Genomic DNA, 23,087 nt, shown 5'->3' with positions numbered 1-23,087 from the left:
CCCTACCATAAGTGTTTACATGACAGGGGAGAATATATAGCCCAGTAAAATGTGGATTTGCAGGGCAAGTCCTTGTATGGAGTCACAGGAATAGATATCTCATGTGGGCATGAACCAAAACCTCTAATTCCAAGAGCCCTGAACTTTAGAGAGGCTGAAATGCAGATATGACAGTTGACAGTGGCCCCAGTCTCTATCATGAGCCAAACAAAAAGCAGGGGCCTAACACCCCTGGTCTTCAAGAAGGTTTGAATATTGATTCCAGTGTTACAGCTCAGGTCCATAAATCCTAATTGCTCAAAGAAAATAATTAACATGCCTTACTGTGAACAAGGCAGGACACATGAAAGAGTCATTTCAACTAAGGACAAGGAAAAGGTGCATAAAAAGAGTCATTGAATGATGCTCCTTGTCCCAGTGCTTTCCAAGTCAGCATTCACTCCAGCTTTCTGTGCCACCTGCAGAATGAAGACCTTATTATTATTATACTGACCTTATTATGTAAGGCCAGACCTTTAAAGTTCTTCTCAAACAGAAAGCCCCCAATTTACCCCTGGGCTGCAGCATGGGGCTGATGATTAAGTATGCAGTGCAAGAAAAACAGTCATCAAAATGAATGAAAAATTGGCATTCCACACAGGATATTCTTCATGCCAAACCCACCCTGCATATTTTCAAACAGAGAAAGTTACATACTACCTCTCTTTTGGTTTTTATTCTAATTGTTTGCTACAACACCAGAAACAAATGATGTCAGAGGAATTGTTAGTGGAGTAAAGTGCAGTTGGCTCAGAAATGTGTCACAATCACCATAGTTGCCTACTGACATGTTTTGGCCACATGGCAAGCTAAGAGCTCCTATGAGTCAAAAAACCCACCTGTATTTGATAAGCTTCTGTCAATCACTCAGCTCACCTGGAGTGAAGGACCAAAGCAGAGTCACTTGCATTATAGTGGGAGCATTCCTTTGAAAATGCCATTATGTCAAGTAAGGAAAACAACATGCAAGTTTAAAATATGTTTTGATCACATGTGAAAAAAAGGCAGCAGGGTGGCCAATTTTATATGTGGATTAAAATAAAAACATTGACACTCTTTCTTTAATCACATAATGCTCCCCCCACTCCTAGTGAGCATGCAGTGTGTAAAGTGTCGAAGTGATAACACAGCTCTAGTCGGTTGTGATTTTCCCTGAAACATGATTCTGCAGTGCACAGATTTATACAGCATACATTGCAAGGAACACAAACATTCTATTCCTTTCCCACAAGAAGTGTAATTTATCTCAGGCCCCATTATCCTAACATTGGCACTCTGAATTGTAGTTGAACTCCCAGTGGTGACTGTTCAGAACTAGTGAAGGTAAATGCAACTTTTAGCAAGGGAATAAAAAGAACCAAAGGAAGAACGAGAGAAAAAGAAATGGAAGACTCACTGCTTTTAAAATGCTGACAGCTTCTTTGCTGAGCCAGACTGGGTAGAGCACATCGTCATGAAGGATGGATTCAAAGAGATCATCCTCATTGTCAGCTTCAAAAGGAGGCTGCCCAGCCATCATTTCATACATCAGAACACCCAAAGCCCACCAGTCTACCGAGGGCCCATATTCTAACTCTTGGAGGATCTGTTAGGGAAACAGAGAGGTCATATTTAATAGGCAACTTGTGTGATACCTTTGGACGCATGTTTACTGATTAGACATGACATGTTTATCCTGCTACAGCATTTCAAGGAGACCAAATCCTGTTGACTTCAATGACAGCAGGCTTGGGCTTTTACCTGTGCAGCTCCCATTAATAGGAGTCAGATGGCTAAGTTTCAGTATGTTGCACTGAAAACCAACCCGCACTACCATTAACCAAGTTTATTGGTCTACCCTCGCATGTTCATGAGTAAAAGAGTTATATAGCCTTCCATATTGTTTAAACCAAGTTGTGACAGGGAAAAGTCTAATGCATATACAAAAAATTGGTGGCAAATGTGAAATCAGACCATCAAAACTGCCATCCTGGATCAAACCAATGGTCCATTTATCCCAGTAGCCTGTCTCCGACAGTGGTCAATACAAGGGCTTCAGGATGGGTATACAGAACAGGACACGTGGAGTGATCCACCCCATCTTCCCTTCCCAGCTTCTGGCAGTCAGCGGCATCACCATAAGCATGGGGTTACATCCCTGTCCATGTTGTCTAATAGTCATTGATGGACCTGTCCTTCCTGAACTTACCAAGGTCTTTTTTTTAATCCAGTTATGCTTTTCGCCATCACAACATCCAATGGCAATGAGTTCCATAGTTAATTGTGTGTTGTGTGAAAAGTACTTCTTCTTGTTTGTATTAAACCTGCCGCCTGTTAATTTCATCAGGTTACCCCTGGTTTCTGTATTATGGGAAGGGGTAAATAACACTTCTCTATTCACTTTTTCCACCCATTCATGATTTTATAAACCTCTATGATATCCACCTTAGTCATCTCTTTTCTAAGCTGAATAGCACTAATCTTTTTAGTCTCTCCTCACATGGAATCCATTCCAGGCCCTTGAACATCTTTGTTGCCCTTCTTTGAACTTCTTCCAGTACCACTATATCCTTTTTGAGATGAGGTGACTAGAACTGGACACAATATTCAAGTGTGGGTGTTCTATGGATTTATATAGTGCTATTCTGATATTTTCTATCTTAATTTCTATCTCTTTCCTAATAGTTCCTAACATTCTGTTAGCCTTTTGGACCACTGCTGTGTGTTGAGCTGAACTTTTCAGAGAACTATCCCCCATGACTGCAAGATCTCTTTCTTGAGTGGTAATAGCTAATTTAAAACCCATCCAATATTAATATAAGCACAGGTATGGGTCTAAAATTTGAGTCATAGTGCTTGGATACAGATCTGAATTTCCCCAAAATCTGTGGTTTTGGTTTGGAATATTATAGAAATATATTATAGAAATGTCAGCTGCAAAATGGTCCTCAGAACTGGACTCCATAGTCTGGTGTGAGAATCAGCTTTGGATTTCATATTTTGGCTTCAGCCTCCTGCCAATCAAAAGTAAAATGAAAGACGCAATGGTGACTTAAGAGGACAAAAGCAGTAGGAAGGCTTGGGGAAAAGGAATGGTGAAAAACAAACAAAAAGGTAAAATGGGAGTTTTGCCACTTTCAAAGGGCCCAAATTTTCAACGGAAAATTTCAAGGAGTTTATTATTGTCTTTTTATTTAGTAAAAAATGTATAAAAGAATTCACAAAATACTCCATTAGGAAAAAGAATCAGAAAGAACTAATGTTCACAACCACCTGTTTTGCTTTCCTTTTCTTACTGTAGTGCTTTCTCAAACTGCATAAAAAAAGCTATCAAGTACAGGATCACAGACATTGCCCTTCCCTTAGGCTATGTCTACAATGACGGCGGCAAAATCGCCGCCGTCAGATCGACTTATCTGGATCGACTGAGCAGTCAGTGAAGACCCGCTCAGTCGATCCAGAAGTCAACGCTATTAATCCATCCCCGCAAGTGGTGCGGTGCAGTGCAGTGAAGGTGATGCGCAGAAGAGGAGCACAGCAGTCGACGGGAGTTACGCAAGTTTTCTGTGTAGTTTGTGTAACTCCTGTCGACTGCTGCCAGATCGCTGGGGTAAGTGTAGACCAAGCCTTACACACAAAGGGCTAGCTTTTGCCAACTACTGATTTGGAGCAGGTGCTTATTCCTTGTGGAATTTCAAAGATTTCAACAGGATTATTCAGGTAGTGCAGATGGCAAAATCTGGCCCACATTTTCCACCTTACACATACAATAGATGCAGTTATCCATGTGTGCCACAGTTAATTATGATTACTGGTAATATTTGTATGTGAAGTCTGGTATACAAAAATACCTCGGGAGCTATGTAGTCTGGCGTTCCACAAAAGGTGGTGGTTGTTACTCCATTCAGAATCCCTTCTTTACACATTCCAAAGTCAGCCAGCTTGCAATGACCTTCTGCATCCAGAAGAATATTGTCCAGTTTCAGGTCCCTGGGATAATAAAAAGGAATGAGAGTCAATATTTAACCCTTTTGCCCAAACACACCACATACTGCCAATTTTTTTAGTATATGCCTGTTTGACCCACAAGTTGCCATACTTCTACAAAAAAACTTCAAAAACAGACTTCAGCGAGAAAGTGCAGAGCTGGATCTCAGATGCAAACTTGACACAATCAGACTGGGTCTGAATAGGGACTTGGAATGGTTATCTCATTACAAGAAGTAATTGTCACTGTTCACACATTCTCACCTTCTAATCAATGTTTGTGAATAGGCCTTATCTACTCTAGCTGAATGGACTTTGCTAACACCTACCCTCCCCATTGTTGTTCCTTACCCTTGGATATATATATATATATATGTATATATATATATACCTCCTATCTGATTTCTATTTCTTGCATATGATGAAGTGGGTTGCAGCCCACAAAAGCTTATGCCTGCAGAAATTAAATGTGTTAGTCTTTAAAGTGCTACAGGACTCTCGTTGTTTTTGCTGTATACAGACTAACATGGCTACCCCTCTGGAGCTGATAGTTGTGTGCATGTAGAGTTTCCAGGAGCCACTTTGGTGTGCATGTTTGAAGCCTACGAGAAAACTGAAAGCACCAAGCACTTTGTAGGATCAGGCCCTTAAACTTTCATCAGCTGCATAAAAACACAAGGGCTGGATCCCAAGCCCAACCCAGCTGTACTTAGCACAGCATCAGGGATGTGTGTGGGGGAACACTGGCCCCTTTACAATTCCGAAATCTGGGCCTGCCCAGGGGCCACCTTAGATTCCATCACACCTAAGACCCTGTCTGCATGAGGGAGATTCACAGTGGACTAAGTCTAACAATGAAGCTATAGTGGGGCCAATCTCTAAATGAAGATATGTTGTATCAGTGCAAAACAAGGCTTACCCCAATGATGCTTACTTGGGTATTTTACTGAGTTACAATAAGCCCCGCTTTGCACCAGTGCAGCCTGTCTATATTAGGAGTATGCAATGGTGTGTAACCAAACTGATGTAATTATATCAGCACAAATTCCTTAATGTAAACAGGGGCTAAGAAAAGTAGAAGTAGCCATTCTAGCAAACAGGGATCACTGTGTTGCTCCAGACATAGCCCTTTGACATGGGAGAAGAAAGACAGTAAGGTATTACTCCAGCTCGACCCCATTCAGAAATTCTATCTATGTTGGAGGATTCTTCCACAGGCAGGCTAGAGGGACTTTACTTTTCCTTTGTGCTGCCGGAGTGGTGCAAAAGGTCGTAGAAGGTTGGGGGTCTGGCCTCAAATACTGGCAGGAAGATACCATTGCCAAAGGCTACCAATGTTCTGAGATCCTGTCAACAGTCCATCTCCCAAACATTAAGGCAATATTTATATATCCTTGTAGGCTGAATGTGCACACAGAACATTTTGAAGCATTTCTGAATCAAATAAGGAGTTTTATTGTTCCAGCATTCAAATAGCATCTCTTAAAGCCACTCTGTTCATTGTGCTAACTATAACACTTAGCAGTTTCTAAAATTGGCATATTTTTCAATCCTGCAATCTGTAATTTTAAGAGGGGGCAACTATTGCCAACAACAGAATCCTCAGTGCTGGAGTTAAAAGTAAGAGCTGTCAAATACATCCAGGAAAGAAGACATCCTATTATTTAATTTGCATGAACAGTCACTTACAAATATTGGATTGGGTTCCTACACTAGAATTTTAGTTCAAAGTTCTGATTCCAATGAGAGTTAAGACTCAGGAGGCAGTGCTACCAGCCTTGCAATACTTCATTATTATTATTATTATTATTATTATTTTGTAAAAAAGCTGTGCAGAAATAATCTCACAGGAATATAACACATTCATTGTTAAAGAGCAGCACAGTACATCCTAGCAGCTGGTTTCTAATCATTCTTAGCATGAATGTGTTTATGTCAAAAATACCCAACCCTCAGTTACTAGATTGGGAGGGGTTGAAAACATGTTGAGAAAGGGATATCCACCTTTCCTGTCTTGCACAGTATTTATACATTTTCTAAAAATACCATTGATGATTATCTCATGATTTAATACAGTGGATTCTGTGTACCATTAATTTACCTGTCACTTGCCTTAGGCTGGACTAAGAAGAGTAAAAAAACACTTGAATGAAAAAGCAAACCAGGAAAGAAACAAAATTGATAAAAACAAGAGAAAGGTAAGTAGAAAGTGTTTCTGCTTAGAAGAACATTATACAATCTGTTTTATTGTTATTTATTCATTTAGATGTATACAAAACTTAAAGAAGTGTCTGTCTGGGCTCTGAATATCTCCACCATATATTAAAAATACAAGCCAACAAATACAGACGGAAAAAAACCCAGCAGCCTTTCTAAGGCAAGGAAGGGAACAAAATCGCAGCGGTACCAAATACTCAGCTGGAGCCAGCTATGTTAAAACCGACTTAGTTTATCTATGCTAAATCAGGGCTTAGGTATATCATTCAACCACATTTCAGCAATACTTGCAGAACTCAGGGCCTTATTCCTAGTCAAATCACCCCCAACCTTCCTTCAGCATGAACCAAGGATCCTCATTCACTGACAACCCAGCCTTCTAATTGATAATTAAAGGCAAAGTCACAAGAATCAAGATCTTAACTTCAGGAATCTGGTCTACACTTTATGAAACAGTCTGCCCCACCTTGTGTTCCTCCACCCACAACTACAGGGATCACATGATCTAAATCCTTGCTACTAACTCTTGCCACTTCAGGCAGTGTTGCTCCACTCTGTTGGCTGCTGTAAAGGGGCCCCAGCTGAGCACCCCCATAAGGTCTTCCAGAGCAAGCCAAAAAGTCTACCACCCCAATACCAGTGTAAGCAATCTCCCAAACACATCCCAGGACCATTCTGGGAAAAAAAGCCTCACCTCTAAGAGCAAACAACAGCAACAAAACAAAAAGCCCCCTCCCCGTCAATCCTTTCAACCTTGTGGGTCAACCATTTCCACTCACTGTCCTTGGCAAGCCCCAATTACAGAATCTTTCACTGTCATAGATAGGAGACAGATACCAACCAGCTCAATCCAACCCCTGCCCATGGGATGGGATAAATAAAACAAAAGAGCTACCTCTGAAAACCACACATGCCACCCTCCAAGAGACATATGAGTCACAAGTGCTACACAGAAAAGGGTGCATGTTCAGAGAAGACTGTGACATCATTTAGTAGATCTAACAAAGTGAAGACTGGACTCTTGAAGATGGGGTAATTTCTACTGTGTGCAAACACACTGACAAGAGTTGTGAAACCATTTACATTCAAGGCTGAGCTAGCTGAGCTAATAAAAGGGTCAGCTAGACCACCAAAGCGGTACTACCAGGAAAGGTAGTCTTCCAGGAGGAGGTACAGAAACAAACTTGTAATTGTAGGCATGTTTTTACCCTTCCAACTACAGCATTCATTTGGAAATCCCCAAGACCTATGGAATAATAAAAGCTGAATTAGAAAATTGAGATGTTAGGATCAAGCAATCATAGCATGATTACTTTTGACACAAACTGGGAACCAATTCCAGCTAGTATCAAAAGAAAAGTTTAGAACAGAAAGAAGGTCATAATGTGGTTAATTATGATAGAGGACTGATGAAATGCAAGGGACAGCTCAGAAAACTGGAAACTCTAGAATATGTAGTGATAAGACTGATCCCTGAAGCCAACTATTCCTCTTAACTTTTAGCTTAACTCTCTGATCCTGGAAGTGGGGATTTCCCAGTGCTGGCAAAGGACACGCTGGCAGTTGCTAGCACCTATTGTTTAACATTTCGTAAAGGCCAGCAGGGTGCTTGAGAATGAATAGAAAATAGATGAAGACATAGTCACCACCCCCAGGGCCTTCCAATCTAAAGTAATCCTACAGAGCAATAAAACACAATAGCACCAGGCCATCCTATGGTGGAGAGATATAGTGGTGTGATCATTGATTTTATTTGCTTATGGGTACACAGACATTTGTAATGGGGAAGTTGGAAAGGCACTTTATCTTGGTAGTGACTCTGAGATTACTAACAGAAGGGAAGGTTCTGAATATCTGATTATGATTTCCTGAAAACATCAAAAGTGGATGATGTCATTTACATCACACAAGTTTAAATCTACCTGCAGATGATCAGTCACATACTAATGCAGTGGTTCTTGTAGCCTCTTTTATTTAAACAATTAATATTTATTTGATTAGGATTCCCCTCTAGAAAAGCTACAGTATGTGAGTTATCATTAATGGATGGAGAATCCCTAGACAAACTAGGAATAAAAACATCTTTAGGTAGCCAAGAATTCAAGATCTATTGTAATCATATAGCTCACAGTTAAAAAATATAAAATTAATTTGTATTCTCATGGTCCCTTGTGGGGAAATCTATAGACAAGAGAGGGAGTGACATCCTAGTTTCCTCTGTCCAGTCATTCTGATCTTCTCAATTACGTTCTACGTGCCACCCTCTCTTTTATACTATGTTACACTAATACCCATTTTATCCTATATCTATCCATAATGAGTTTACCCTTTTTCTTCTTATCTGAACTCCACAACCCACTTATCTTGGGGTCCCTAAATTCCTAAATGTTAATCAACCATTTACATTATCATTTACAAGAATAGTTACTAAGGCATTACTTCAGATAATATTTGTGACTGTCAGTTATATATACTCATTAAAAGTACCTAAAATATAAATAACTCATGTTTGTCGTTTCTTACTTCATCCAAGTCAACTGATGTACTGCACTTATTTATCATTAAGACTTGTGGCTTGAGGTCAGCTGTCTGTCATTTACTTATGGCAAGCTACACTTAGGACTTTTCACTCATGCTTACACTCAATACAGGACTTTATGCAGTCACGTACCGTGGGTCTCCGGTGCCCAGGGGCCAAGCCTGCATTTGCACCCCCCAATTCATGCGCCCCCTCACCCCGCCATGCAGGGCAGAAGGAGTCCCAGCGCCGCCCCCCAGCTACCCTGGGGAGGGGGGGCATGAGGCCTGGGGAGAGCGCATATGCAGGCTTGGCTCTGCTCCTCCCCCCACATTTACCCACTGCGCTGTGCCTGCCTCGCCCGCTCCAGCCCAGCACCGGCTCAGATGGAGGCGGCCTTACCCTCTGGTATGAGGGAGGAGGGGTGGGCCAGCCCTTCATGACGTGCAGGGGGGGCGCAGGTGCGGTAGCAGCCACCCCTCAGCCTCCTGCACCCGCCACCAGTCGTGAAGGGCTGGCCCGGCGCCCCACATTTACCCACTACTCCAGCCCAGCGCTGGCTCAGACTGGGCTGCCTCACCCCCTGGCCTGGGGGGGGGGGGGGGCGCCAGCTCTTCACGAAACGCAGGGGATGGGGGCGATGGAGAGGCCCGTGCCCCACATCCCCTGCACGTCATGAAGGGCTGGCCCAGCACCCCCGCATAGGCTGATGCCTGAGGGCCTGGCCCCCCCCCCCCGCCCCCGCGTGGTATGCCCCTGACTTTATGCTTCCTGGTTTACTACTTGCATTACAGCAGAAGCCACACCTTTAAGCATCATCCGAAATGCATGCTACATTCAGAACCTTTCCCAAACCGTGACTCTCATGGACTCATAGACTTTAAGGCCAGAAGGAGCCATCATGATCATCTAATCTAACCTACACATTGCAGGCCACAAGACCTCGCCTACCAACTCCTGTAATAGACCCATAATCAATGGCTGAGTTACTGAAGTCCTCAAATAATGATTTAAAGATTTCAAATGACTAAGAAGTCACCATTTTCTCTAGCCTAAACCTGCAAGTGACCCATGCCCCATGCTGCAAAGGAAGGTGAAAACCACCCAGGGTTTCTGCCAATCTGACTGAGGGGAAAATTTCTTCCTGGCCCCAAATATGGCAATCAGTTAGACCCTGAGCATGTGGGCAAGACCCAGCAGCCAGACACCTAGGAAAGAATTCTCTGTGGTAACTCTGAGCCCTCCCTATCTAGAGTCCCTTCACCATCCCTTAGAGATATTTGTTACTAGCAGTCACAGATCGGCTACCTGGCATTGTGGGCAGACTCATCATACCATCCCCTCCATAAACTTATCTGAAGCCAGTTAAGTTTTTTGACCCACTACTCACCTGGGAAGGCTGTTCCAGAATTCACTCCTCTGATGGTTAGAAACCTTTGTCTAATTTCAAGCCTAAACTTATTGACAGTCAGTTTATTTCTATTTGCTCTTGCATCCACATTAGTGCTTAACTTAAATAACTCCTCCCCCTCCAAGGTATTTATCCAAGTTCTTTGAGTATCCATTCATAAGGTGGGTTTTCCATTCCTCTGATCATCCTAGTAGCCCTTCTCTGCACCTGCTCCAGTTTGAATTAATCTTTCTTAAACATGGCAGACCAGAATTTCACATCGTATTCCAGATGAGATCTCAACAGTGCCCAGTATAATCTACTACTACTTTCCTCTCTCTATTGGAAATACCTTGCCTGATGCACACTGGGACTGCATTAGCCTTTTTCATGGCCGCATCACATGGTGGTTCATAGTCATCCTGTGATCAAACAATATGCCACGTCTTTCTCCTCCTCTGTCACTTCCAACTAATAAACCCCAGGTTATAGTAAAAATTCTTCTTGTGAGTCCCTAAGTGCATGACCTTGCACTTTGCACTACTCAATTTTATCCCATTTCTATTCTCCAGTTTTCAAGGTCATCCAGATCTTCTTCTCACTTGACTCCCAGAGAAAGAAGTTCTGGGACCCTTCATCTAGTCAAAAGACAGGTGATGGGGTTGCAACCTTCAACCGCCAGTTGAAAACCCAAATGTTAGTGGAATTTAAAACTATTGTTAACAGGCAAAAAATATACTGAAGGTAAACTAAATTAGGAGAAATTTGAAAGAGACTTTCAAACAATAGCACCATGATTCCTGCAGACAAACATGTAGGAAGCAAAGAGGCAAGTTGAGAGGTTAACAAAACGCCAAAATTCACAGCTAGAACAGTCAAATGAAAATCTATCAAGGTGGCAAGACCTTCTGTATCTGAAACCAATGAGGAGTATTTGGTTCATTTACAGTTATCACATTTTAAAAAACAAATAGTTATGCAACTCTGGAAAAAGAAAGGTAAGTGACTAAATGGACATATGGTACGAGAGCTGGTAGCCTGAGGCACTTCACCCAATCACACAAAGAAAAGATGAAGAAACAAAGTAAGTATAACAGAAAAGAGTGGTCAAGAAGCATATCTTTGCACCACATTAGGGTCGATGAAGAAATTGCAAGCAAGTAAAAAGCATCTCCTGAGGACCAGAATTCAGAAGAGAGACCTACCAGAAAAAGTGCCATGTTTTTTCATTCCTCAGAAAAATAGTATAGTATATTCTTCTTTGTTTTGATTAGCTGGGGATAGTATTTCTAAGAATGTTGCTTTTAAGTGTATGAAAAATGTGCATGTACATGTACATGCATGTGCTTGCATGTGGATGGGGTGTGTGTGTGTTAGCTGCAAGGCTTCGTTATCCATCACATCACCCTGGTCTAATTTCTTCCCTCTTATTACTCTATAGCCATTCCACACTACCACCACATTTGTACATTACATGAATGAACACATGGTACTCTTTGTATATATTACTTGGAAACTGAAAAGCTGATATGCAAGCAATTATGGCTGCAAAAGAGCCATGTATGCTGTGGCTTCCCCCACTTTTGTGACAACCCAAATACTCCTTGGGGTGTGGGAGATGTGGCCCACATCACTTCTGATTCATGGTCTCCTGTGTGATTATGTAAAGTGGTCCCAACCAAGACAATGGATCAATTTGTACAGATTTACCATATAAACTGCTTCCAGAATCAAATTCTCTCTTTCCTTCTAACCACATTGCTTCAAAAAACACATCATTTAAACTTTCAGTACCCTCTGTTGTGCAATATACAATTAGAGCAGTAACTTCTGATTGTGCAGCAATGAAAAATGTTACTGTGATATTATTCTGATGTCTGTGTTCACTAAACATGTTCAAACTCAGTAACAGAGTATGCTGAGAAGAACTATTTTATTACAATATATTTTTAATTTTACTTAGCTCAGAGATTAATGAAGGTCTTTAAGAAGACTGAGTTTCCTCAACTCCCTTCGACTGCAGTGGGAGTTGGAGATGCTCTGCATGTGACTGGATTTTTTTTTTTAATTGGCATAGAAAGGGAGTGGCAGTTTTGACAGAAGGCCTGTATTTCCCCAGAACTGCTCAAAGAAACAGCCAACTATTTTGTTAACTTGGAAAGTGAATAGCCATAAATCTCTGCAATTTAGAGTAACTGTCTACACAGAACGACTCATTCTTTTATTTGTTTCCTAGTATTAATGCCAGCTGTCTTCCTTTAAATCAGACCCTCCCAAAAGATATAGTGTAGGGTACCTCACTTGCAACAGTTTATTAAATTTCTTCTCTCCTTCCTTCCTTTTGCATTCTCTTCTCAGGAACTAAGAAAAGTCATCTGTGTCTGGCAAAATGAGTCCCCACCACATGAGGGGATTGCAAACAGCCCAACCAGGCCTACTAGGAAAATGCCCACATCACCTGAATGAAGTAGTGATATATTAAGCTTTCCTTCTCCTTGGTTTGTTTGCCAAGATCTACTGTACAGACAGTTTAGTTGACTTCAGCAATCAACCACCAAAAATATGCTTTTTTTAACATTTCTTTTTTCAGAAAGTGTTAAATAGAATACTTTGGGCCTCAGCTTTGATTTGCGAACACTTGCCAGCATCACAAATAACCACGCAAGCTAGCATGATTGTCAGGATCTGAGAGAGAGATACAGGACTATAAAAGCAAAGCTGGTGCAGAATAGAGGTATGTGGACACATGCCATGTAGACTGTAGGCCACCAATAGAGAGTGTGAGACACGGACTGTGGGCACTCATACTGGGCCCAATTCTGCAACATGCTCTTTCTGTAAGGTGCTGAGTGCCTTCAGTTCCAATAAGAGTTGAGATTATCTTGCAGGATTGGATCATTATAACCTGATTTTAGCCAGTAGCAGATGTTATAAGTACCTCATTTGTATGTCCACCAAAATGTCTCTCACATATTTATTTAGCTAATACTCATAATTATATTTCCACTGGTCAAAGTAGTAACCAAAATGAGTTTCTACCAGTAAAGTCAGAACATCTGCAAAATGCCACATATTATAGTCTTTGAATCAGTGTAAACATAAGCTACTGTATATAAACCTGCATTTGAACAACACAATCAAGTAGCTAAGAAACAGTCACATACAGGTTTAAGCAAACAATCATTTTACAAGGATATATATCTACAGCAGCTGTTTCTACTCTAACTTCAAAATAAGGAACAAAACCACAAAGCATATAATTTTCAGTGTGGGTGGCACTGGATTAAAAAAATTCCAAGAGCCCAGGGCTACATTTATTTTAGAGGCTAATAATTGCACTGGAGGCAAGGATCAGTTATGTTTTTTGTTTGTTTGTTTTTTGATGTTTGGATTAAATGCAAAGTTGGGAGCTAAATAAAGGATTGTAATTTATTGTAAGTGCGTAAAGACTCTCTAAACTAGAATAAAATGTTGATAAGATAATAATGTACAAAAAGGGGGCAGCACTGTATATATTTACTGTTTAATTGTTCTAAACTGCTCAGAAAAGCAGGGCTATATCAAAGAGTCCTGAGATCTTTCATAATTTTAAACCATTTTGCCACTGTTGTTTATAACAAACCCCTTGAACAGTGTATTTAAGATAATTTTCATTGCCAGTTTCCGTCTATGGGAAAACCCAGCCTCCATTGCACAGCTTGAATGGCCAGGCTGCTCACAGAGGGACCCACAGGAGACAGAAGGGAAGGAAACATCCCTTCCAAGCCATGAAGAAGCAGCGGAACAATTCTAAAATGCTAGCGTTTGATGTTAGGGCTGTGTGCACCAATCTGCAACTCCACTACACATGGAAGAACAAAATATTATTTCCTAGCTGTTCCAAGTTCAGAAATAATGTGAGTCTACACTGACGTGAGCACTAGTGGGAGCAAGAAGCTGCATCTGCATGTGGTTTGTGGGGGAAGAAACCCGGAGCAGCAAGACCCCTCAACACAGGGTTAAAAAAAAAACAGATAAATTCATGGAGGATAGGTCCATCAATGGCTATTAGCCAGGATAGGTAGGGATTGCTGTTTGCCAGAAGCTGGGAATGGGCAACGGGAGGATCACTCGATGACTGCCTGTTCTGTTCATTCCCTCTGAAGCACCTGGTATTGGCCACTGTTGGAAGACAGGATACTGGACTAGATGGATTATTGGTCTGACCCAGTATGGCCGTTCTTATGTTCTTATCTTTTTAGAAAAAAAATCAGTTTTGATTTAAAAATCACCAGTGATGATGAATCCACCATGACCCTTGGTAAATTGTTCCAATGGTTAATTACCTGGACTGTTAAAACTGTATGCCTTATTTCCAGTCTGAATTTGTTGAGCTTCAACTTCCAGTCTTTAGACCTTTCTCTGCTAGACTGAAGAGCCTCTTATCAGAAATTTGTTCCCCATATTGGTACTTATAGACTGTAATCAAGTCACCTCTTAACCTTCTCTTTGCTAAGGTAAATAATTTGAGATCTTTGAGTCTATCATTATGTTTTTTAATCCTTTAAGTACTCTCGTGGTGCTTCTGTGAACTCTCTCCAATTTACCAATATTCTTCTTAAACTGTGGTCACCAGAACTGGACATACTATTTCAGCAGTGGTTGCACCAGTGGCAAATATAGAGGTAAAATAACCTCTCTATTCCTACTTGATATTCCTCACCTAATGTATCCAAGGAGTGTGTTGCCAGGGAGCTCATGTTCAGATGATTATCCACCATGATCCCCAAATCTTTGTGAGAATCACTGCTTCCCAGGATACATTCCCCCATCCTGTAGGCATATATTCCTAGATGTATACTTTTATCTTTAGCCATATAAAAATGTATATTTTTTGCTTGCGCCCAGCTTACCAAGAGATCCAGATCACTCTGTATAAGTGATCTGTTCTCTTCATTATTTACCACTCTGCCAATTTTTGTGTCATCCGTAAAATTGATCAGTGATAATTTTATGTTTTCTCCCAGGCCATTGATAAAAGTGTTAAATAAAGTAGGCACAAAAACTGATCCCTGCTGGAACCACTAGAAACACACCTACTCGATGATGATTCCCTGTTTACAATGACATTTTGAGCTCTATCAGTTAGGCAGTTTTTGATCCATTTAATGTGTGTAATGTTAATTTTATATCGTTCTAGTTTTTTAATCAAAATGTTGTGTGGTACCAAGTCAAATGCCTCACAGAAACCTAAGTATATTACATTAACACTATTACCATTATCAACCAAACTTGTAATTGGATCAAAAAAAGAGATCAAGTTAGTTTGACATGATCTATTTTCCATAAATCCATGCTTATTATTTGGGATTAATTATATTATCTTCCTTTAATTCTTTATTAATCAAGTCCCATAGCAGCTACTCCATTCTTTTGCCCAGGACTGATGTCAGACAGACAGGGCTGTAATTACCTGGGTCATCCTTTTTATCCCTTTTTTTTTTATATTCCAAGTAGAGGAAAATATTATGGAATCCAAGATGCCAAGATAAGGGTTGATGGGAAATGCTGTCTTTGAATGGTTACCACTGCATTAAGCCATTTAATCAAACTTTCTGCCAGTGCAACCATGTTTCCTATACAGAATTTGTTAGTGCTTTGTTCAGTCTAATTAGGATTAAATCTAGCAATAGCAGCTTCCAGCATTTCACTTGGGAGACTATTTTATAGTCTAAGAGGATTTTTTCTCAAAAGGCACAGATGGCAGTTAAGCACCTAACTCTCAATGAAAGTCCATTGGAGTTAGGCACATAATTACTATATGTGCCTTTGAAAATCACCCCCTAACTGACCAACTGTAGTAGTCGGAGAGATAAGGGTATGGCACCCACAATGGAAAAATCACCTTCCATGACCCTGTGTTGCAACAAAATTGGATCCACTTTTAGCTAAACTGGGCCCTAAATATGGGGGGAAAGATCACATTTTTTATTATGTGAGTCTCATGACTTGACATTTTAAAGGCAAACTTTAATATTCCTTACCCATGACTTACACAGAATAGTGACTTTGCAGCTACTATGAAAACATGTTATAGAAAATAATTTCTGTATATGGTTTTTCTAATGGCTTTGAATATAATTTTATTACAATAGGCAGTAACAGCCTAGGGCAGAAAAGTGCATGATTTTCTTATCTGGTTATGCTGTGCTTCCTTACAATTATGTGCAGACAAATAATGTACAGTGCTCAACAGCTTTCCTTTGTGATGCTTTTCCTTTCTTATTATTTCCACATTTTTATTGGTGAATGTTTGTAATATGATGTATAATGTAACATTCTCAGAAAGTGTAGAAAAAAATCCAATTTATCCTTTCAATCTGAAATGAACAGCAGTTACATACACCTAGAGTGTCATTCTGTTCCAATTAGCAACTTCAGGTCATCACAAGGATACTATTATAGTGAGTTTCAAATGTGCTACATTATCTATTTAAGAAATAGAGACAGGTGAACTAGTTCTTATAAAATATAACCTGGCTTGAATCCAGTCCTGGACTGAACAGAATCAAAGCTTTACAATTCAGAACAGGGTGGGTTAAAGAGGGTTAAAGTAACTTAACCATGCTCCCAGTCCCAATGATCCCACACTTTACCAATTCCCTGCTACTTCATTCCTGGATTCACAGGCCTCTTCATAAACCTTTGGTTCTCCACCTATGCCTCTGGCTTCCCATTCCACCATGATCCTCCCTCAGTCATGTAGCTTATCCTCCCGCCTTTTAAGATGTCTCACAGAGTCTAGCTGTTTCCTTGCACTTTCCTTTAACACTTTATAGTACTGCCAACCCGAGGCTCCCCAAAATAATGCAACTAGATTAAAAGTCATGAGATTTTAATAAAGTTTTGGTTCTTTTTATATGCCTTCTAGTTTTTGAGCAGTTGAGTGCAAGCGGGTCACATTTTTATGCTTTTCTGTGCAACCATATGGGCCAAACACTTATTTATTTTTTAAAGGAAAGCAGAAGTTCTCATGTAATGACTTGACTCCAGGGGCTGAAAAAACACCAAACTTCATGAGATTCCTCATAAAATTGAGAATTGGCAATACTGTCATTATCGGTCCTTTTACTACCATATTATTCCTCCTCCCTATACCTCACATGCTCATTTAGAGCTAGAAAGGGCTATTTTGAGGGCTTATGTAGTGCACAGGCCTCATTCTGTCCCTCTATACAGAGTTGGATTTGTTCCTTAGTGCCTGGCCCCTATGTGGGATGCAAAGTGCGAGAGGACTCCACACAGAGGCAAGCAAAATGACAGAGGGTGAAATTCACTTCCATACAGAGGCCAGCATGAGGACCATGCATGACTTAAGTTCTATTTAAGCCCTCACAATAAGGAATAGGTGGTGCATAGGCCTCGTGCTGGCCCTCTGAGCAAGGGTGAATTTTATGCAGGGCTGCTTAGAGCTAGTGCTACTATCTGCAAAGAGGGATATGGCGGTGGGAACAACAAGCTGGCCAGCACACAGAGGAGTGGTCTCTTCTCCTGCTTCAAGGGAGTCACATGCCACTTGTGCACCACAGAGCTCCAGGAATATTGTGGTGGCTTCCAGGCATAACTCCTCCATGACCTCCAACTGGGGAGACCTGCAAAGGCCCCAAAGCAGAGCTGTGACTTAGGGTCACAACAAAGCCTGCTGGACCCAGTCCTGAAGTCCTTATTCAGACAAAACTTTCATTGACTCTCATTGGAAACTTTCTCTTAATATTGACTTCTGGATACAGATCTGTCACCAACGGAATTGCCTGTGAGTTAGGCCCATTGTGTATAAATAATGTCTGCCTCAGAAGATTATAGCTACAGCCAGGTTAGAGAGCCACAGACTGGTCAGTGTAAGTACAGATTTCCAGTTGCTAGCTACACCTCTACTACAACTCATAGTTTTAAGCCTTGTATTGTCCATAAACACACTTTGCCAAATCCTGCTCTTAGTGACTTCTCAGTGACCTCACTGAAGACAACAGAGTTGTATGGCTTTAATTGAGGATAGACTTTGGCCCAATGTACCTTACTCTAAGGTACAATGCTGCATATTCTTATTTATTTACTATCTAAAAGAAATACAACAAGCTTGTATATGATTATAATAGGTGCAACAAAGTACAAATTAAAACTACCTACTGTGTGTGCACTCTTAATCTTTTTAAGCAACATGACACTACACAATTACTTGATAAAACCACCTGATGAAAGATACTGAAAGAAGGGTATAAAGCTAGAAAATTCCAGGTAGATCATGTGTTGATAGTGGAATGCCTAAAAATGACATGTCCCCAGAGATGAAATTTATGGACATATTGTCTTTAAGTATTACATTCAGATCAGTCCAAAAGGTCACTTTGACTTACGAAACAACTCACGTTTGCTCTGTGGTGCTTTTAATATATATGAGGAAAATACCAAAACCACCGTTATTTTGCAAACCAAGGGAATAGTAGTGATGAAAAATTGTAACAGAAAGGAAAGCAGTAACTGGATTTCATAAGCAAGTTTTTCTAGATAACAGAAGCACCAACATTCTTTACTTAGTGTTTTTGCTGTCCTCATGGAGCAGAGGACAAAAGAAAAAAAAAAACCCCACAAACATAAATATCCATTCCACTTAGTACTTTGTACTTCTGTAGTACCTGTATTGCAGATAGGAAAACTGAGATAGATAGATTAAGAGGACAACATCCAATCAATCACACTTCCATCCAAAATGTTTTTTATCTACCGTTATAAGTGACACCAAAGATTACTGTAACTGAAAAGATAAGGAAAAATATTTTCCTTTATTTTCACATTATGTTTATTGTATGTATTTCACAGCATTGTGTTGATAGTCAATTTCAGTGCTCCCTCTTTGTATTGATTTTCCATCACCAAGGGCTTGATCCTGCTCCCATTCAAGTCTACGGAAGAATTGCAAGGATAAAGCCCTAAACAAAATGAAATTTAAAAAGAAAAAAAGGCTTCATTTGCCTTGATTAACATGAGTGGATTATCACAAGATAAGCCTCAGACAAATTATCTAGCTTTTGAAGTTAAGCATTATAATCTTTACAGAGCTCAACTATATATATGGATAAACACTCACCACCATTAATACATATATTTTCATAGAAGATCCACAGATTTTATTCCATTGTTTAGACACAGAAAAGTGTGCTCTAAAGCAACATTGTTCTATGTTGTTTCAGGCATACAGAAAAAAAATAACCCTAAAAAAAACCCCTGTTCTAACAAAAATAACAGAAGAAAAGCTGCTACTGTAATCAGCCATAATTGAAGGCATTTCCTGTATTTTGCTATCAAACTGTTTTGTTTTTTTTTCCATTACATACCAAGTGAACTCAAGTAAGGTCAAGACACCAGAGAAAAACATGACCAATAATGTCTGTAGTCAAATGAACTCAACTACTTTGCTCTTCTTTTCAGAAGCAGGGATCTAGATTTCATTTCAGGTCTCCTAATCTTATATCCTAAGTCACATATGAAGAAAAGAAAATCCTTCCACATTTACAATTTAGATGACTTCCTTTAATACTATTTAGCTTGTCAGGCTTTCCCGCCCCCCACCTAAAAGCTATCGCTAGCCTAAGCTCAGTACTTTAATTATATTAAGTAGAAAATACAAACCCTGTTCCAATATGATTTGAGCATGAGATAAGCACCACAGGACAGAGGAGGTTTTCAGTTATGCCCGCGATGCTGGGCCAAACTCTGCGCTCAATTGTAACTCTGTTGATTTCAATTATGTTGCCCTGTTGTCAATCAGGGTAGACTATGGAAGTCAATGCAGTTACACTAGGGATGAACTGATCAATTGTTGTATGTTAAAGTCATTTTGTTGTGCCTAATGTAGAATATACGGAGGTATATTCTCTATATACTTATAAATAGCTTCAATTTACAATCATGGAACTTGTGCATGTATGTTGAGAGAAGAATAAGCAATATAGTCCATAGTAACGTAGTTCACTCATAGCCACCCTCTTCATAAAGGGCCTCATGTGCTCTCATAACCAGCTAGAACAAGGATAGTTAGGAAAACATGGAATAATATTTATTTATGCCTAACCAATAATGTTATTGAAATTATATCTTTTAAAATCTTTCACTCTTTGCATTTGGAGCCTGATCCTGAACAGTGGTAAGCAGTCATTGTTCCAGTTGAATAGGAGTTGAATTAGTAATGTAGTCAACATCACTGCTGCTTTAAAATGCACCCACCCTTTTTTTTCTCCCTGTTAGCTCTTTTGAGTCTTCTTCAGGTTTCTTGTTTTAATCAAACAAGGAGGGAGAATTAAAATTAAAATTAAAGGTTCCCCTTTGCATTAAAATTAGGGTTCCCCTCTGCATCCACAACTGCACACACTTCATTATATGCCTTTCCTCCTGTTTCTCATTTTCTTCAGTTCTTTAGTATAGCATCCAGGTGCCATACTAAACTTTTTTTTTTTTTTTGTAGTGGGAAAGTCTGGTTTCTTCACAGGCTTCAAACAATAGTTTTGTTGACAGTGGGTTAAAATGTTGCCACCTAAATAAACAGGGTCTATTTCCAAGCATATCACGGGTCTGGGGGCTGGAAAATCTGAAAATCCTATGCTTTGAGTCCCTAATCCTGCAGTTGGAGGGAGAATGTAAACTTGCCCAAGCATGAAGAGGAGAAGACCAAGAGCCAGCCCATTATCCATGCAATGGCTGTGGAATACAACCTCTCCAGTTCTGGTGTCCACAATTCAAGAAGGATGCTGATAAACTGGAGACGGTTAAGAAAAGAGCCATAGTAAAGAGCGACAGCCAAGGAATAATTAAAGGGTTGGAAAATACGCCTTATAATTATGCTTGGCAGAATTAGATTTTTAAAAATAATTTCAAATGATAATAGCAATGTTTATTTTTAAGCATTTTTTCTAATTTTTATCAATTTAAAATTTCACAGTTTTGGGAAACTATGAGGGGGTGGGAGGGTTCAGACAATAATTATTTAATGATAATAGATGTTGATATTCCAAAAGATAAGGTTTTATAACTGTTAAAACACACACTGTCAACATCACATGTCAAAACAGACAAAGTAAATCTCCTTAAACTCTAACAAGTCCTCAAGCAGCATTTTTCTTACTTCACCGTATATGTACATTTCTATGATTATTATTAATGGAAATATTTCCTCCTTGGTTTGTGAGTGTATGATGAAATCGACATTTACTGATAAAAATGTAATCCTTCCAAGCCTACTTATAGTAATATACTCAAGGAGCTCAATCTATTTAGTTTAATGAAGGCAACGTTAAGGAATGACTAATATCTACACGGGGAATAAATATTTGATAATGAACTCTTAAAATCTAGTATACAAAGGTATAACACGATCTAAAGACTGGAAGCTGAAGCTAGACAAATTCAGACTAGAAATAAGGTGTAATTTTTAACAGTAAGGCTAATTAATCACTGGGACAATTTACCAAGGGTGGCAGTGGATTCTCCATCACTAATAATTTTTAAATCAAAATTGGATGTTTTTCTAAAAGATGTGCTCTAGTTAAAACAGGAATTATTTGGGGAAAATTTTATGGCTTGTGTTATACAGGAGTTCAGACTAGATGATTACAATGGTCACTTCTGGCCTTGGAACCTATGAATCCAGCCATGAAGTATCCATGGTCTGACATGGTGCCCCTTGAATTTGGCTGCACTTAGTGCAGCTGCTTAGGTCACCAATGCCTAAAGCCAACCCAGTTGATAGGCCACCAATGCTCTTATTAGAATTAAATATTTTCTCCAGATTTTTCTTTAAAAAAAAAAAAAATTTTTTTTTTGGACTCCTAATCCATTTGAGCAAAGGCCAATTGGCAAAAATCCTAGTGAGACACTAAGGGTCTTTCATATTAGCAGCACTACAATCCCTATATATAAGATGTTGCCATAAGCTTATGTTCTGCTTGTAGGGACAGATCCTTAAAATGTTCAAAGTCCACGGGTGTTCTGCGCACAAAACACTGTTAGGACTGAAGCCTCAAACTTCTTCATCCTCTTCTGGTTACTAATTTACCTTTATGGATTCACAATTCATAAACAAGCTTTCACAGCCTTTCATTCTCTGAAGATTACAGATCACAATGAAAGCAATGGAAAATAAGCCACACAACACAGACAAAAGACAAAAAGAGAAACGTAGAGAACAAACATGACTGGCAACCCAAACGACACCTCTTTTTTTAGAGTCTGTCTTATAGAGTCACTTGATACGTGAGCTCAGGAAGAAATTCAAGCTTAATAGGGCTAGTGGGTGAAAGAGCAACACAGCTAATTGTTTTACATGCCTACATAAGAAGTAACCCAAAATATTAGGAGAGGCTAATTATTAAGTCAGTCAGTTTTCTGCATTCAGGGCCTGTTGTCAACAATGTGGGCAGAATGGAATATCCATGAAAGGATATATTGTGAATCCCTACTCACGTTGCCAAATAGTGCCATTGGTTTCCATAGGACTACTCACCAGAATAAGTGTTCATCATAGTTAGTAAAGACTCCCAATCTGTACCTGTTTATGCACACAGACCATCTTTGAACTTCCTAACACAGTCCCCACTTTATGCTTGTGTTAGAGATAGATTGAGCCACCACATTCAGATATAGATTTCTCAAAAGTTTGGCAGTGTTTAGAGCTGGGAATTTGATTTGAGCCTACACCTTTAGATTCTATCATTTCCTTAACTACCCTAACCTTATATAGCCTTTTAAAGAACGTTTCCAAGAAAAATAATAATTCATGTTTGGCAACCACAACATAATATAGAGTAAAATCCCCTGGCACAGGTAACCACGAGGTGGATGAATGCATTTAAAATCATTAATGTGCTAGCATGATCCTGCATTTTTGTGCCATTTTGTACAAGGCAACAACTCTGCAAGTTCATGGCG

General features: G+C 39.8%; 1 protein-coding gene across 1 annotated transcript in view; it reads right to left on the bottom strand.

The window, feature by feature from the left end:
- Nucleotides 1-23,087, bottom strand: part of PRKCE (protein kinase C epsilon) — a 154,620-nt gene that overhangs the window by 34,785 nt on the left and 96,748 nt on the right. Inside the window, exons 10-11 of the mRNA XM_067565081.1 lie at nucleotides 3,870-4,008; nucleotides 1,436-1,624 (exon numbers count right to left, since the gene is read on the bottom strand). Of these exons, the coding sequence (XP_067421182.1) occupies nucleotides 1,436-1,624; nucleotides 3,870-4,008 (328 nt within the window). The remainder of the gene's footprint in view (nucleotides 1-1,435; nucleotides 1,625-3,869; nucleotides 4,009-23,087) is intronic.

The sequence above is a fragment of the Emydura macquarii genome, unplaced genomic scaffold, assembly GCF_026122565.2.
Source record: "Emydura macquarii macquarii isolate MOO-44397 ecotype Brisbane River unplaced genomic scaffold, CSIRO-AGI_Emac_v2 contig_2676, whole genome shotgun sequence".
Taxonomy (NCBI): domain Eukaryota; kingdom Metazoa; phylum Chordata; order Testudines; family Chelidae; genus Emydura; species Emydura macquarii.
The sequence above is the reverse complement of the archived record's forward strand: the minus strand, read 5'-3'. Positions and strand labels throughout refer to the sequence as shown.